This window comes from Physella acuta, unplaced genomic scaffold (assembly GCF_028476545.2).
Source record: "Physella acuta isolate Inbredline_101_S28 unplaced genomic scaffold, ASM2847654v3 ptg000161l, whole genome shotgun sequence".
NCBI lineage: Eukaryota > Metazoa > Mollusca > Gastropoda > Physidae > Physella > Physella acuta.
Genome location: NW_026731680.1, coordinates 664,891 through 678,583, shown reverse-complemented (window position 1 = coordinate 678,583; position 13,693 = coordinate 664,891). Strand labels below are relative to the sequence as shown.

General features: G+C 32.6%; 1 protein-coding gene across 2 annotated transcripts; it reads right to left on the bottom strand.

Moving 5' to 3' along the window:
• Positions 1-247: 247 nt before the first annotated feature.
• On the bottom strand, positions 248-12,401 carry LOC131935850 (tetraspanin-4). Of its 2 annotated transcripts, none has more exons than XM_059292549.1 (8): positions 12,304-12,401; positions 6,289-6,382; positions 5,877-6,068; positions 4,976-5,050; positions 4,345-4,494; positions 3,868-4,008; positions 3,376-3,459; positions 248-3,088 (listed from the first exon to the last, which is right to left on the bottom strand). In XM_059292549.1, exons 1-8 carry the CDS (start codon positions 12,363-12,365, stop codon positions 3,023-3,025), a joined length of 864 nt encoding a protein of 287 aa, XP_059148532.1. In that variant the 5' UTR covers positions 12,366-12,401; the 3' UTR covers positions 248-3,022. The 2 variants fall into 2 exon arrangements, with proteins under 2 accessions (XP_059148532.1, XP_059148533.1); XM_059292550.1 differs by lacking the exon at positions 12,304-12,401 and adding an exon at positions 10,126-10,288 and having other exon boundaries at positions 249-3,088.
• Positions 12,402-13,693: the final 1,292 nt, after the last annotated feature.

The following is a 13,693-nucleotide window of genomic DNA, read 5'->3' as shown; positions in this document are numbered from 1 at the left end:
TATATAGTGTATTATACATTTACAATAAAATAATTGAGAGTCAGTCCTTTTTGTGGTTCATTAGTGTAAAAATGTAAAAAGCATGTGTTTTCATTTCAACTATAATTGTTTTAATCTGCACCGCTATATTTTACAGCAGTTTTAAAGTTCACTCCACTATAAAAGTGAAAATCCTTGTTCACTTACAATACTGGACACAGGTGGGAATAATTCAGTTGCTAAATTTAACATCTGTAGATGTGATTCACTTCTTTCTGGCACAAAACTTGAAGCAGAACACATTTTTGAAACAGTGAACAGGTGAACTGACTTATGTGACAAGGGGTTATTGAAAAAGCAACTATCATTAACAATCATTTTATCAAGAATAAGATAAGAACAAAAATATTAAGTACATATTTATTGTTTTACATTTAGTATGTAAACAAAAACACTTAGATAATTGAGATGTGTGGGTTTATCTATAATTAGTAACTGAGTAAGGAAGACCACAACCAATCATATTTAATACACAAGATTTTGAATGCTTGCTTAATACAATTGAATCTACCAGTTATACCAGCTTTGAATATAATTAAAATCAGCTTTTCACTATTTTTTAAAAAATTATACAGAATAAAAATATAATTAAAATAAAAAAGCATTCACCAATTTTAGAAAAAATTGAACACTTTTGCTCAACTGTACTGAGAAGGGGATAGTATCATCACATGAAAGTATAGTATTTTCTTTAAACTATGAGGCTATGATAACATTTAACTAACAATATACAATACATAGCTTATAACACAAACAAAATATGTAATCATTTAGTGCAAACACTACCTCTATAGCCAAAATACATGACCTTGGACACAAGATTAAGTTAAATTTTACTTGTACATGAAAACAATACAAAATATTTCAATATAAACCTTTTGCATTTACAGTCAAATCTTAATCCAGTTAGCCGGTAGTTACAAAAAAACTGAAAAGCATATTTTTGTTTCCAATAAAATACAAATTATTCAACAATAAATGCTATATAAAATCCCACTTCCTACTAAAAACCTGAATGTGAAGCATTTTTCTATCATTGAATAAACAATAGGAACTCTTTAATACAAAGTTAACTGTTGCTTTTAGCTACAGCAACAATTTATTTTTACGGCTTGACAATAAAAGTTGACTAGTTTTTTGTTAACATTATCTGATTTAACCGTTATACAATTTTCATTGATGAACTGAGGTATTTCACTAATATATATAAACTATTACCAAAACTCAATGGATATTTTATATGTGTATATATATATATATAAATGAATGTGGCAAAATAAAATAAAAATACCAATTTAAATAAATTTTAATACACTTAATATGTAACCAATGGTAATATAATACACTTTTTAATGTATTGTAAATTATTTACATGATAAACATCACAATAAAAACAATCTCCAGCACAGTAGATATATGTAGTGTGCACTCCACTGTGAAGCTTAGCTACTGACATTAGGGGGGGGGTCGTCCGCAAATGACTTAATTCAATTACAATATGTAACACCAACTCATGTTATCACAAAAATTCACTCTCGCCTCTAAAACAAATAAAATAGTTTCATACAGTTTTAATTATAAAGAAATACATCTTGTGAGTTGTTACACGTCATTCTTACACCCCCATAATCCACGTAGCACATACTGTCTGGAAGGTTATGTCATTTACGGACTACTCATTACTCAATCTTTAATGTAGAACCTGGTGTTCATGACTCTACACTACAAGCACCAGGGACAACTGAGTTAAGTACCAATTATAGACAATGCTGTCAAATGCAATTTTTTTTACCATTAAAAAAATCAGCAATACAGTTTAATTAACATTAAACATAGAGTGCAATGGTAATTTCTAGGATTGTGCTGAGAAGCCCTTAAATGAGCCCAAATAATTGGTTAAATGCTGCTGTAAAATTGAGGTTAAAAATGGAACACAAATTTAAGAATTCATGGTGGTTAAAATAAAAACCATGGTTGGACCTAAATATAAAGACCATGAGATTAGTTGTATAAAGCATGTTGTTACTGTAAATAGCAACAATAGCTAAACAGTTGTAAGATCTGAGACACCAGACTTTTATCAAGTATGTAGAATCTCTTGCATCAGCAGGCAAATAAAAGTACTTTATAATAACTAATGTATGTGTGTAAGTGTAGGTATGTATATATGTATGTTTGTTTGATTATGTGTATATATATATATATATATATATATATATATATATATATATATATATATATATATATATATATATACACACATACATATATATATAGAGAGAGAGAGAGTGAGAGATGTATTTAGTTAGCAAGATATAACCTCCATTTTAAAAAGTAATGCGTAATTAAACCTTACTTCCTGAGACAAAAATGTTTTTAAAATCCTTTCAAAGAATGTTATATATATAAAGCAAAAAACTAATACTGAAAGCTTTGACCATGACGTTATGCAGCAATTAATGGAATTTACTGTTCAAACAAAAATATTACATTTTCAAAAAAACGTGACAATAAATAAGTTACAAAATGCAAAAAAAAGTAGCCCTATTTAATATCACTTGTGCAGATTATTTTTGTGATTGTATTTTGATTTCCAACAGAGGTAATTCATATTTCACAAAAATAAAATAAAAATTTACAACTGAAATTAATTTCTCAACATCATAAAAAATGTAATGGTGAGAGTCTTTCTCATTGAATTTCTCTACCCTCGAAAAATTATTAAAAATTTGAAAGGGCTATCAACAATGAATATATGGTTGAAATTTGGTGATTACAATGATGTAATAAAATATTTAAACCAGGGGAAAAAATTTCAATTAGAGGTATTAAATTTAAATGCAGTGATGAGAAATTAAAGCTGCACAATTTAATATTACTACAATTAAAATAATTTGAGGTTCATTATTGAAAAACACATAAATGTCTGCCAGACATTTTACAAAAAACGTACATCAAAATCTGGCTCAGGTGCAAAATCTATTTATAAAGGGAAGCGTTTGCTGCGGATGTAACAAAACTGGGCTATTGCAGCAACCATTGCTAAAATCTGAAGAAGAAAAATTCAGTAAATTTGTTATTTTAAAACTGTATTTCTAAAAGATAAATGCATATGCTTAATTTAACGTTTCACATTGGATATCTTAGGTGTTCAACCAGCTACACATCGACAAGGTAATAGGGCTGGTAAGTAGGTCACCAACCAGTTCTATGGCTCATGCAGGTTTTATTGAGCCATAGAACTGGTTGGTGACCTACTTACCAGCCCTATTAAAAATGTATTATCTGAATAAGGCAACATCCTAGTATATTTAAATTAAATAAACTGCTGCTAACCTGTATAGATCCAATGGTGATGCCTGTTACTCCTAGAATGTACATGTTTTTTGTAAACCAATACTCCATCTCTCCCAAACAACCCTGCGAAGATAATAAATGTACTGTAGTAGAAAGTATTATTACATACTCAACAAACGTTAAGGTAGATTCTATACTCCTGGTGAATTTAGTGAAGTGTTTACTAATTTAAAAACATTACAAACATTACAATCATGATGCTAGTCAGTTAAAAAAGAGGGAAATGTATTTTAATTAAATTCATGAGGAAAACAAAAATATTTCAGCAATCAACAGATTTTAATATCTAAGCAGCAATATTTAAACAGAACATTAGTTGCTGATATAAGCCTATGTACTCAGGAAGGTGTTTGAGAATTGGAATGAATTGTTACACATCTCAGTATTTTAGTTTTTAAAACATAGCTGTTGTTTTTCTAAAACAGCCAGTAATAATTAAATATTTCAAATCCAATATAAATAAACCCTGACCTTTTTATGCCAGAGACTAGCATCTCCATATCCACAGTTGGGTGTTGGTGTGATACAACAAGACTCTGGCACTTTTTGTTCTTCTGGCCATGCTTGAATGTTGTACCAGTCTGTGTGGTTGTCTACACCACAACATTGGAGCTGTTGGAGAAGATAAAAAAAAATTTCTTACTGCTGATACTGTCAGCATTTAGCATTATGGGAAAAGTACCAAAAAAAACAATTTATTTATACCAGTAATTATAAAACATGATGAAAGGGTTCTATTCAAGAATATGTTTTGCAAGAGGTAATTTTAACAGCAGGATGAACAATAAATTAGACTCACTGATTAAATTATTATTACCACTAGAAGTGTTTAAAATAAATGTTTACATATGCATATTAAAAGCTACAACAAAGGTTGTCAAGATTTTAATGAATCAACCTTTAAATAACCCAATTAGTGTGGTACAGTTACTATACTTAAGTACTAACATCCTTTTGCAGTGCATCTAATGAAGTGGACCATCCTTTTGAATCTTTGTCATACAATGAAGTATTTTTAGACTCTAGCTCAATCTGCACTTCTGTTCTATAGTCATACTTGATTCCACTAGATAACTCATTATGTATCACTCCTCGCACCTGTATGAAATATACATTATTATTATATATTCAGGCTACAAAACATACATAACAGTGAGGTTACAAAATATTTAAACAAAAGTAATTTATAACAGTAGATTACTACCCAGTTTAAAAGAAACTACAATCTAAAAATGGTCATTATTTATGTTTCCAGTAAACTGATCACTTGATTGCTAGTACACACTTATTCAGCTCAAGGCTGGATCCAGTAGGACCTCCCTGAGTCCACCAAGTCCTGATGAGTATGTGACTTAAGCCAGGGAAGATAAAAATCTTCTATACACCGTGTGGATAATAATCCCTTTATATTATGAAGTCTAGGAAATAGATGTTACATGCTTTATTTGTTTCATGACCGTTGAGGGCTTTAAAATTTTAATTGTTTATGTTGAAAGGTGTTGTTTAGATGTTCTAAAATATATGCTGAAACACAAAATTCTGAACTTAAATATTGGTGAGCTATATATAAATAAAGTACCTTGTCCTTCATCACAAAGCCAAGAGCACCAGCAGTAATCTCCAAAGCAAACACCAGCAGTACAAGAATAAAGTACTGTAACAAAATAAATGTGTGGCAATATGATGTAAAATTCAGCAGTACAAGAATAAAGTACTGTAACAAAGTAAATGTGTGGCAATATGATGTAAAATTCAGCAGTACAAGAATAAAGTACTGTAACAAAGTAAATGTGTGGCAATATGATGTAAAATTCAGCAGTACAAGAATAAAGTACTGTAAAAAAGTAAATGTGTGGCAATATTATGTAAAATGATGAGTATTTTTTTAAATTGTCTACAAATTGATGTGATAAAGAAACTACACTATAAAATTTCAATTTCTTAAATGTCTTAAAAACTTTGGTTATAGTCAAATGTTTTACTACAAATGGCTTATCCTTTACTTTTCTCCCCTAATTAGTATCAAATACTGATCAAACAACAGAATTAAGTCTATAGGACATCCATGAGTCCACTCAACTCTCATGGGTAACGGAAAGTAAAGGTGGCTGGGCACAGTGTTGACCATACTATCTTTTCTTACAAAGGGTAACTTACAAAGGGTAACTTACAAAGGGTAACTTACAAAGGGAAACTTACAAAGGGTAACTTACAAAAGGTGACTTATCACACTTTTTAAGATTGATAAGCTTTAGCCATATGCCATATAACAAGACTACAATATTCTATAGCATATTTTAGAAGCAGAATTTAGTTTTTCTAGTTACTTTAAAACTACATGTGAGCCCATTCAACAGAGATCCCAAATGGTAGAGCATCAAAAAATTCTTCAAATAGTTATAAATTAAAACATTTTCTTATGATTAAACAAATGTATTGCCTACAGCCTAGATATAGACACACAAAATGTGTGAACTTACCCCAATAAGGAGGCATTGATTTTCCAGGAAAGCCCCTATACATCCCATAAAACCAATGATGAGGACAATGATACTTGAGATGATACAAATGGTTGAGGCACTCAAGAATGAGTGCGATGGTACTATTGATGTACTAGGGGCTCGGGAAGACCACAGCCATATTGCAACAGCCAAAACACCACAGCCTAGCAGCTAGTTTTTTAAAAAGCAAATTTTAAAACAACAATCACAAATTTTAAAGCCTTATGTGGTGTACAATGTGTTTTTTTCCAATAATATCATCTAATAATTCAAATATTATTTTGGTTTATAAAATTGTATTTAATTTCTAATCTGTTGATTACAAATTTTATCCTTTCATTTGTATATTTTAATTACAAAATGATTACTAAAATATGAAAGATTTCCTTACCCACACAAAGATGTTAAAACCAAAGAAAATGTACTTGACAACACTGAAACTTTTTTTCTCTCTCCCCATTTCATTTGTTGGAGAATTCTGATTCCTAGAATAAAAGATTTGACACTTTACCCAAAAAATTATTAACAGAAAAAACTTGTTACCCTTTTTTGACCATACATTTGTTGGTCTGAAAATTTATATCACTGGTTGTCAGGTAGTTGAGAGGTTTACTACCTAAATAAAAAAAATTAGATACATAGACATAATAGCTAGACTAAAAGATAGAAAAATCTGCATGTTATTAATGTTAACACATTTGTAAAAAACTTCAAAAGTGTTTTTTAAAAAATTACTTGAAATACCTTTTGTTATGTCCTGCTTCACTTTTTTGTCGTGACATGTTTCTACTCATAATTAGTGAGAAATATGAGAATTCAACTTTAACTGTATTAACTTATATATTCTTTGTTTAAATTTCACTAAAATAAGTATTTTATAAATGATTAAATTAACTATTATTTAGAGGATTCAACTAAAAGTGGAAAAAAATTTGGCTTTTTTGTTTATACATAATATAGAAACATAAAAGCTTTTTCTTTGTAAAGAAAAAATGTGGTACAGATAATAATGAAATAATGAAACTTATTATAAAAATTAATTTAGCATGGAGAATATACAGAAAAGATGAAAAAGGTATCTCAATAATCGAAACTGTGAGTAGTTTTTAACTACTTTTTATTTCCAAAATAAAACATTTCTTGTAAAGTCATAACTGAACACCAAAGTTATCAAGCACAGTGTCCCGTGCTCATCAACATGCAACAACTGAGGAAGAAATGTTCGTCCTGGGAGAAAATTTCTCTCCAATGAACAGTTGATTAGCAGAGGTGACTGTCACAGCAGCCTGATGTGTTTTCAGCAGAGCCAGCAGCTGGTTGAACAAATACAGGCATAACCTGAAATAGCTGGACAACATTTGTTATAGTGTGTCAACACTCTTCTAACAAGGGACAGTTTTCATTTTTTTTTTTAAAGTGTCCATGGAAGAAAAAATTAGCTGGACAGTGTTACAATTTGTGACTTCATATTTTGATGGAATTCATGCACTGAATTTACCTTTATTATTATTATTATTATTATTTAATTTTAATAGGCAAACACTGTATATTTCTAGATATATAGCTAACTAGAGTTTAATCTATATTTTCTTTGTTGCACACTATATTCAGGATTAAAGTAAAATTGTAGTTAAGCTAACAATTAATAATTTAACAAGAGTAGTTTTATTTTGAACAAATGAAAAAGTAAATATTTTTGACTTACAACCTAACTAGCACTGAAATAAATAACTTTTAAAATAAGCTATGGTACAATACTCAACAAAAATATACTACTTCTTTTACAAGGAAAAATTAGGGCATATTTTATTTTAATTATTGTATCTCTTGATTACTGTAATTTTGTTGCTGAATTCAAATTAGACTGAAATACATTCCCTTTAAATCATCATCCTCATTTCATGCAAACATTACTTTAGTTCACCAAAAAAAAAAAACTCCATACCATAAGATTTAAAAATCTAACTCAGTATTTTAAAGTGCTCTAGTGTTGATTTAGCATTGCATTCTTTGTTAACAGCCAATATTAAACCAGGAGGCAGGGGTGTACACATGGGCCAAAAAAGGCTCTTGTGTTCCCATAGCTATTGTTAGCTGCCACAAATGGCACTGAATAAAAATGTCTTTAAAGGGAATGGCAATGATCAAAGTTTTATAGACAACAAGAAAAAAAAGATTCTTTAATGGGAATTCAGCCACTAGAAGTAATTAAATAAACATGCAAGAGTTGTGCAAGTGTTAAGATCTAGATCTTTATCTCCGTTAATAAGAACAGACTCTTAAATGTATACTTTAGCTTCATTTTAGATAACCAAAATAAGCATATTTTTTTTTTGTGGATGTTAAATTTAAGGTACTACAAGGTTGCAAAAATTTGGGCCAGAATTTTGTTCTTGTAAAATTCAATGAATGTCAGTTTAAAATTTATCTTACAATCTGTAAGTAGTACATTTAAACTTCTTTAACAACAACAAAAAAAAAACAGTCATTAATATGGTTAATAACTTACAAAAAAGTAAGAGTTAAGTTGAAATTAAATAAAATTGTTTAAAAATATTAAACTGATGAGCACTTATTTTATTTTAAACATTTTTAAGCTTTAAACACTGGTAGATGAGAATAAATATCATAAACTAATTTTTAAAGCCAATGTTTTACAGCTACGATTGAGGTTAGCATCTGGGTAAGGGCTAGGGATGTGGTCTGTGGGAGATAACTTTGGTAAAAATAATCTCACGATATAGCGTCGGAAATTATCTGGTAACGTTTGTTGAGTTTCGGTAACATTCGTTACTGTAAAACATAGTTTATTTGACCGTTAAAATAAAAATAAAGTCAAGTGCATTAAATTAATGTTTTAACTTAATTTAAAGTTTAACTGACAGAAAATTAACAACAATTAGAAAATCTAAATATTATTAATAAATTTGTGTGTAGTAATTAATGACTTTTTTAAGAAACAGAAAAAAAATTGCAGAAGATTTGCGACAACTAAATGTAGATCTAGTAAAATAAGACGATTAGATTTACTAAAGTAAAAGGAGTAAGAAGAACTAGAACAAAGTTTAGTAGCAGCAATAATTAGCACATACATTTAAAATAATTAGAAATGCAAAATAATTAGCAAAACAGTATTTAAAATGCAACTAAAATAAATCCATGCACATTTTTAAAGATTGCGCTATTCATACTTTACTACAAATAGCCATATGAAGGCTATTCGTACTCTGACCAATCAGTGCGAGGCATTTTTTTCTGTGATTCTTGAATTCTCTTATTCATGCTATGATGTAGAACTAACTTTTTTTTAGTTCTAACCTTATCACTAACCCTAAACGTAACACTACCCTAATCCCCATCCCTCACCTAATACCTAATCCTAATCCTAATAATGTCTAAACTTAACCCTAAAGCCTAACACTAACCCTAATGCCTAACCCTAACCTAATGCCTAACCCTAACGCCTAACCCTTAAGTAAAATGTTTTTAAAAAGGCAAAAAAAAAAAACTCTGAGCCAAAAGGAATAGAACCCACACCTTGAAAATAAACCGACCAATGCATAACCACTTCAACCACAGGAAGTTCCACCAAATGGATAATAAAAAAATAATTAGGCCTATGCATGCATGCTCAGGACAATAAACTTATTTTTTTTAATTTGATTGGTCGGCTAAAAATAGTGAAGTACCAATAGACACACTCTTTTTAAACATTTGATTATGTATTAAAAATATAAATATGGTGGCAAGAAATAATGAAAAAAATGATCATACATGATGGTTTACACAGTATTTCCGGAACGGCTTGACAGACTACGCCATGGTTTTACTGTTTTTTTTATTGCTGTACAATTCCGGAATAATAACCATGCTAGATTCTAGCTAAAGTATCTACAATCACTACACTACACTCTACACTTTGTCACACACACTCGCTGACTGAATGTGAGAATTTGACTTAACTTAGTCACTTGACTTAGTCAGAATCAGAGCTCAAAACAGCAGAGCCGACACTTGCTGCTCACTATCTCTAAAATCTACTTAGTCTACTTAGAAATCTAATCTCATCTAGATCTCTAGATCTAGAAATAGATTTAGAACTAGAATCTAGACTAGACTCACTACTCACTAGACTAGACTCTTGAACTCTTGTATCTTGACTTGATTCTTGAGTGACTCAGTGATGAGTGACACTAACTGATGAAGGGATCTCTCTCTGATAACTTACCAGTAGTTATTTGATTTAAAAACACCAGCCCAAATAGCTTTTATTTGTGATTAGATTGCTAGTTATTTGGTAGGTCTAGATTTGGACCTATAATTGTAATTTAATTGTTTACTTCTACAAGTCTTTTAGCCTACTTTTACGCCATGTTGAATTCAGAATGCGATGATTATCTGTTACAATAGAGGGGACATAACCAAAATTATATGAAGCCGATGTGTATCTTTGTATTACGTAACTATTATGCCCCTTTAGTAACAGGTCCGGATTTTCAGAGACCGAGAAACCATGGCCGTTGTCGCTAGTATTAGGAAGATATAATTATAAACCTACTGACTGTAAAACACTTTCTTCCAGGCCATCTCTTCGGGGGCGAACAACGTTTACCGGAGGGGTCCCGTAATTTTGTGATGAAAGTGGGGGGGGGGGGGGGGGGGGGTCAAATAGTGGGACGTCACACATTTGCATTTTAAAAGAGTAATTTTAGAAACTGAAATTTAGCTTTTTTTACCCCGCCCTTTTGAGAACTGTTTTTATAAATTGTAAATGTAATAGAAATTGATGAATAGATCTATATTTTTTATCCTAGTTCAGGGAAGGGGGGTGGTGGTGTTGTAGGTTTATGTGTGACGTCATTTTAGGGTGGTCTGTCTATTTGTGATGTGTGACCAGTGTTTCTTCCAGATTTTTTTCTCCGGGGGGGGGGGGGGGGCAATTGAAATTTTCGGGGGGGGGGGGGGGGGGGGGGAGGGGGCCAATTGAAACTTCCGGGGGGGGGGGGGCGGACACAGCTTAAAGTATAGGCCTATATCTTCTGTATCAATTCCATTTCGTTCGGGGGGGGGGGCGGTATATTTTCTTCGGAAGGGGGGGGGGTTATGGTAGGGAGATGCCTGGAAGAAACTCTGTGTGTGACGGAGGGGAAGATAACAATCGTCAAAGAAAGAGTGAAGTCATTTATGGATGGCCCTTTTAAAAAATCCAGATCCTCTGACGTCAGAAGTCCCCCTTCCTTACCCTCACACTAAAGTCTCTAACGTGAGTAAACAAAAAAACTTCTTTTTCGTCATTCTTAAAAGATTAAATTGTTTAAAACGGTTTAGGACTATGTGTGACGTATTATTTTGAGAACGTATTATTTTATTTTTGCCTACCTTTTTATGTTTTTTTAAAATAAAAATAACGGTCTATATACTATCGACGATATTTATAGGAAAATTAAATGAATCTTTATTTTGACGATTTTTTTGTTTACGCTTGCCATGCAACAAGCGGCATGACCTGCTAGTTGATATGGAATGAATTAGGCCTATAAATAATAGTAGTTACCAACTATTATACCCTCATCTTTTCCTTTTTATGTTCAACACACATGAGGCGCAACTTTTGTATATTTAATTATGTCTAGATCTGGTCAAGGCTTCTCGAATCTCGATAGATCTAGATACATAGATAGATTCTGGCTCTACTCTATATCGCTAATCTTGAAACAAATATTGTAATAACATGCGCTGAGTGATAAGGGATAATAAAACTTTCTCTCAAATGACCAAGAGTTCACTTTTCTCATTCGTTAGATATTTTTTTTGGGAAATATATAGGCCTATATGCAAAACAAATAACCCAAGATTTCTACTACTAGTAACGAGAACAACTGCTAGATCTGTTAAAAGTTAAATTCAATTGAGCCTTAACCACAAAGGGATAGATCTATCTATCTTCTATATATATAATTCTCCTCTTCGAGCCGTTAGAAAACAAGCTGCAAACGCTCTCCCTACCTCCCCACCCCTACATGGTTTTAGTGAGCTGTGTTCACTCTAAATGTTTACAAGCAGAGCCAACGATTTTAAACGTAGGGGGGGGGGGGGGGGAGGAGGAGGGGGGGAGGGAAGGAAGGGGGGGGGGGGTATGGTCCTTAACGAGCTACTTATAGTGTTTTAAAGAAATATTTTCAGTGTCAGCGTTGGTACTGTCGAATTCACAAATTATGAATTATTGAAAATTAGAAACAACTAAATAGCGGCGTATGTTATGCCGCGGGCCGGCTCGTACAATTTAAACTAGATCTATAGGCCTAACGGTTATTAAATTTAATAGAGTATATACTACAATGGATTCTGTAAAAAACTTATTTAAAATTTACATTTAAAGTAGGCCTATTTTTTAAAATTAACTCACCTCATGAGGGGTGGAGGGGGAAGTGCATCTATATCCAGCTCGTGTTGGTAATAATCCGCCATGTTTGCGATGACCCGTGAGTATCCTCAACACACAAGCTGGCGCCCATAAATTTAACACACAGGTAGGTTTAGGAGCAAACGGCCGGCCTAGTTACAGCTGGTCTGAGGGATACACCACGTGCTCACGCGGTCGTTACCATGTGGCGTGGGTTTAATATTCAAGGACGTGTGTAAGGCCAGAGGCGGCTTTCACTAATGGGGGGCGGGAGGGGGGATGTGTGATAAGTTATAGGAGGGTTAAAATGTAATTATAGCGCGTTTCACTGATCAGCGATTCCTTACCCCCTCTCAACAGACGTTAAAAAAAATATTTACACGTAGTGCCCTCTCAAACCCCACCCCCTTATTATAATGCCGCTGTAGGTTTTCCATAAATTGCTAATGTACAGTGTTAACCAATCCTTAAGCTTTAGGCCTATGTAATATTGTAAGCACGAATTAGAGAGGGTGTGGGGGAATAGAGTGACTGAAATTTGTCACAATCGTGTTTATTGATGCACAATATATTTATTTAAAATTATAAGATACGAGCTGACCCGCGGCGTATCATATGCCGCCGTTTAGTTGTTTTATTTTCTACTTTTCAGTAATTCATAATCTGTGAATTCGACAGTACCAATGCTGCCACTGAAAATATTTGCTTTAAACTATCCCCACATCCTCCCCCCCCCCCCCCCACGAAAGCAGCCTCCTCTTAGTTACCTCCCCTAAGTTAAAAAATCGTTTCAAAGTAAATTATCTGCCCCTAATAGCCGTCACTAAACCCGGCCCTACGATTGTAAACATTACGCGTGAACAACAGCTCACCAGACCATGTGGGGGTGGTAGGGATAAGCTTAGAGAGGAAGCTGCTAGGCGCGCTTACAACTTGGTGTTTTCTTGGGTATCCAAAAAGAGCATTATATATATACGAGCCGACCCGCGGCGTATCATACGCCGCTATTTAGTTGTTTTATTTTCTACTTTTCAGTAATTCATAATTTGTGAATTCGACAGTACCAATGCTGCCACTGAAATTATTTGCTTTAAAGCACTATCAGTAGCTCGTTAAGGACGATATCACCCCCCCCCCCCCGTGAAAGCAAACTCCAAACTAAATTATCTGCTCCTAATAGCCGTCATTAAACCCGGCTCTACGATTGTAAACATTTAGCGCAAACCACAGCACACCAGACCGTGTAGGGGTGGTAGGGAGCGCGCTTATAGCTTGGTGTTTTCTAAGGTCTCCAAGAAGAGAATTATATACATAGAAGATAGATTGTCCACACAAATCTGTTTTCTAGACTATATTATAAATTATGATTTATATGTGTGCCAAATTTTTAAAG

What these genes read in the sequence shown, in the direction of transcription:
- LOC131935850 (XM_059292549.1), bottom strand. Translation starts at nt 12,365, where the DNA reads ATGGCGGATTATTACCAACACGAGCTGGATATAGATGCACTTCCCCCT. An exon ending in TAGATGCACTGCAAAAGGAT is followed by an intron (nt 4,009 to 4,344) that starts GTTAGTACTTAA and finishes CTTCTCCAACAG; the next exon opens with CTCCAATGTTGTGGTGTAGA. An exon ending in TCACCATTGGATCTATACAG is followed by an intron (nt 3,089 to 3,375) that starts GTTAGCAGCAGT and finishes TTTCTTCTTCAG; the next exon opens with ATTTTAGCAATGGTTGCTGC.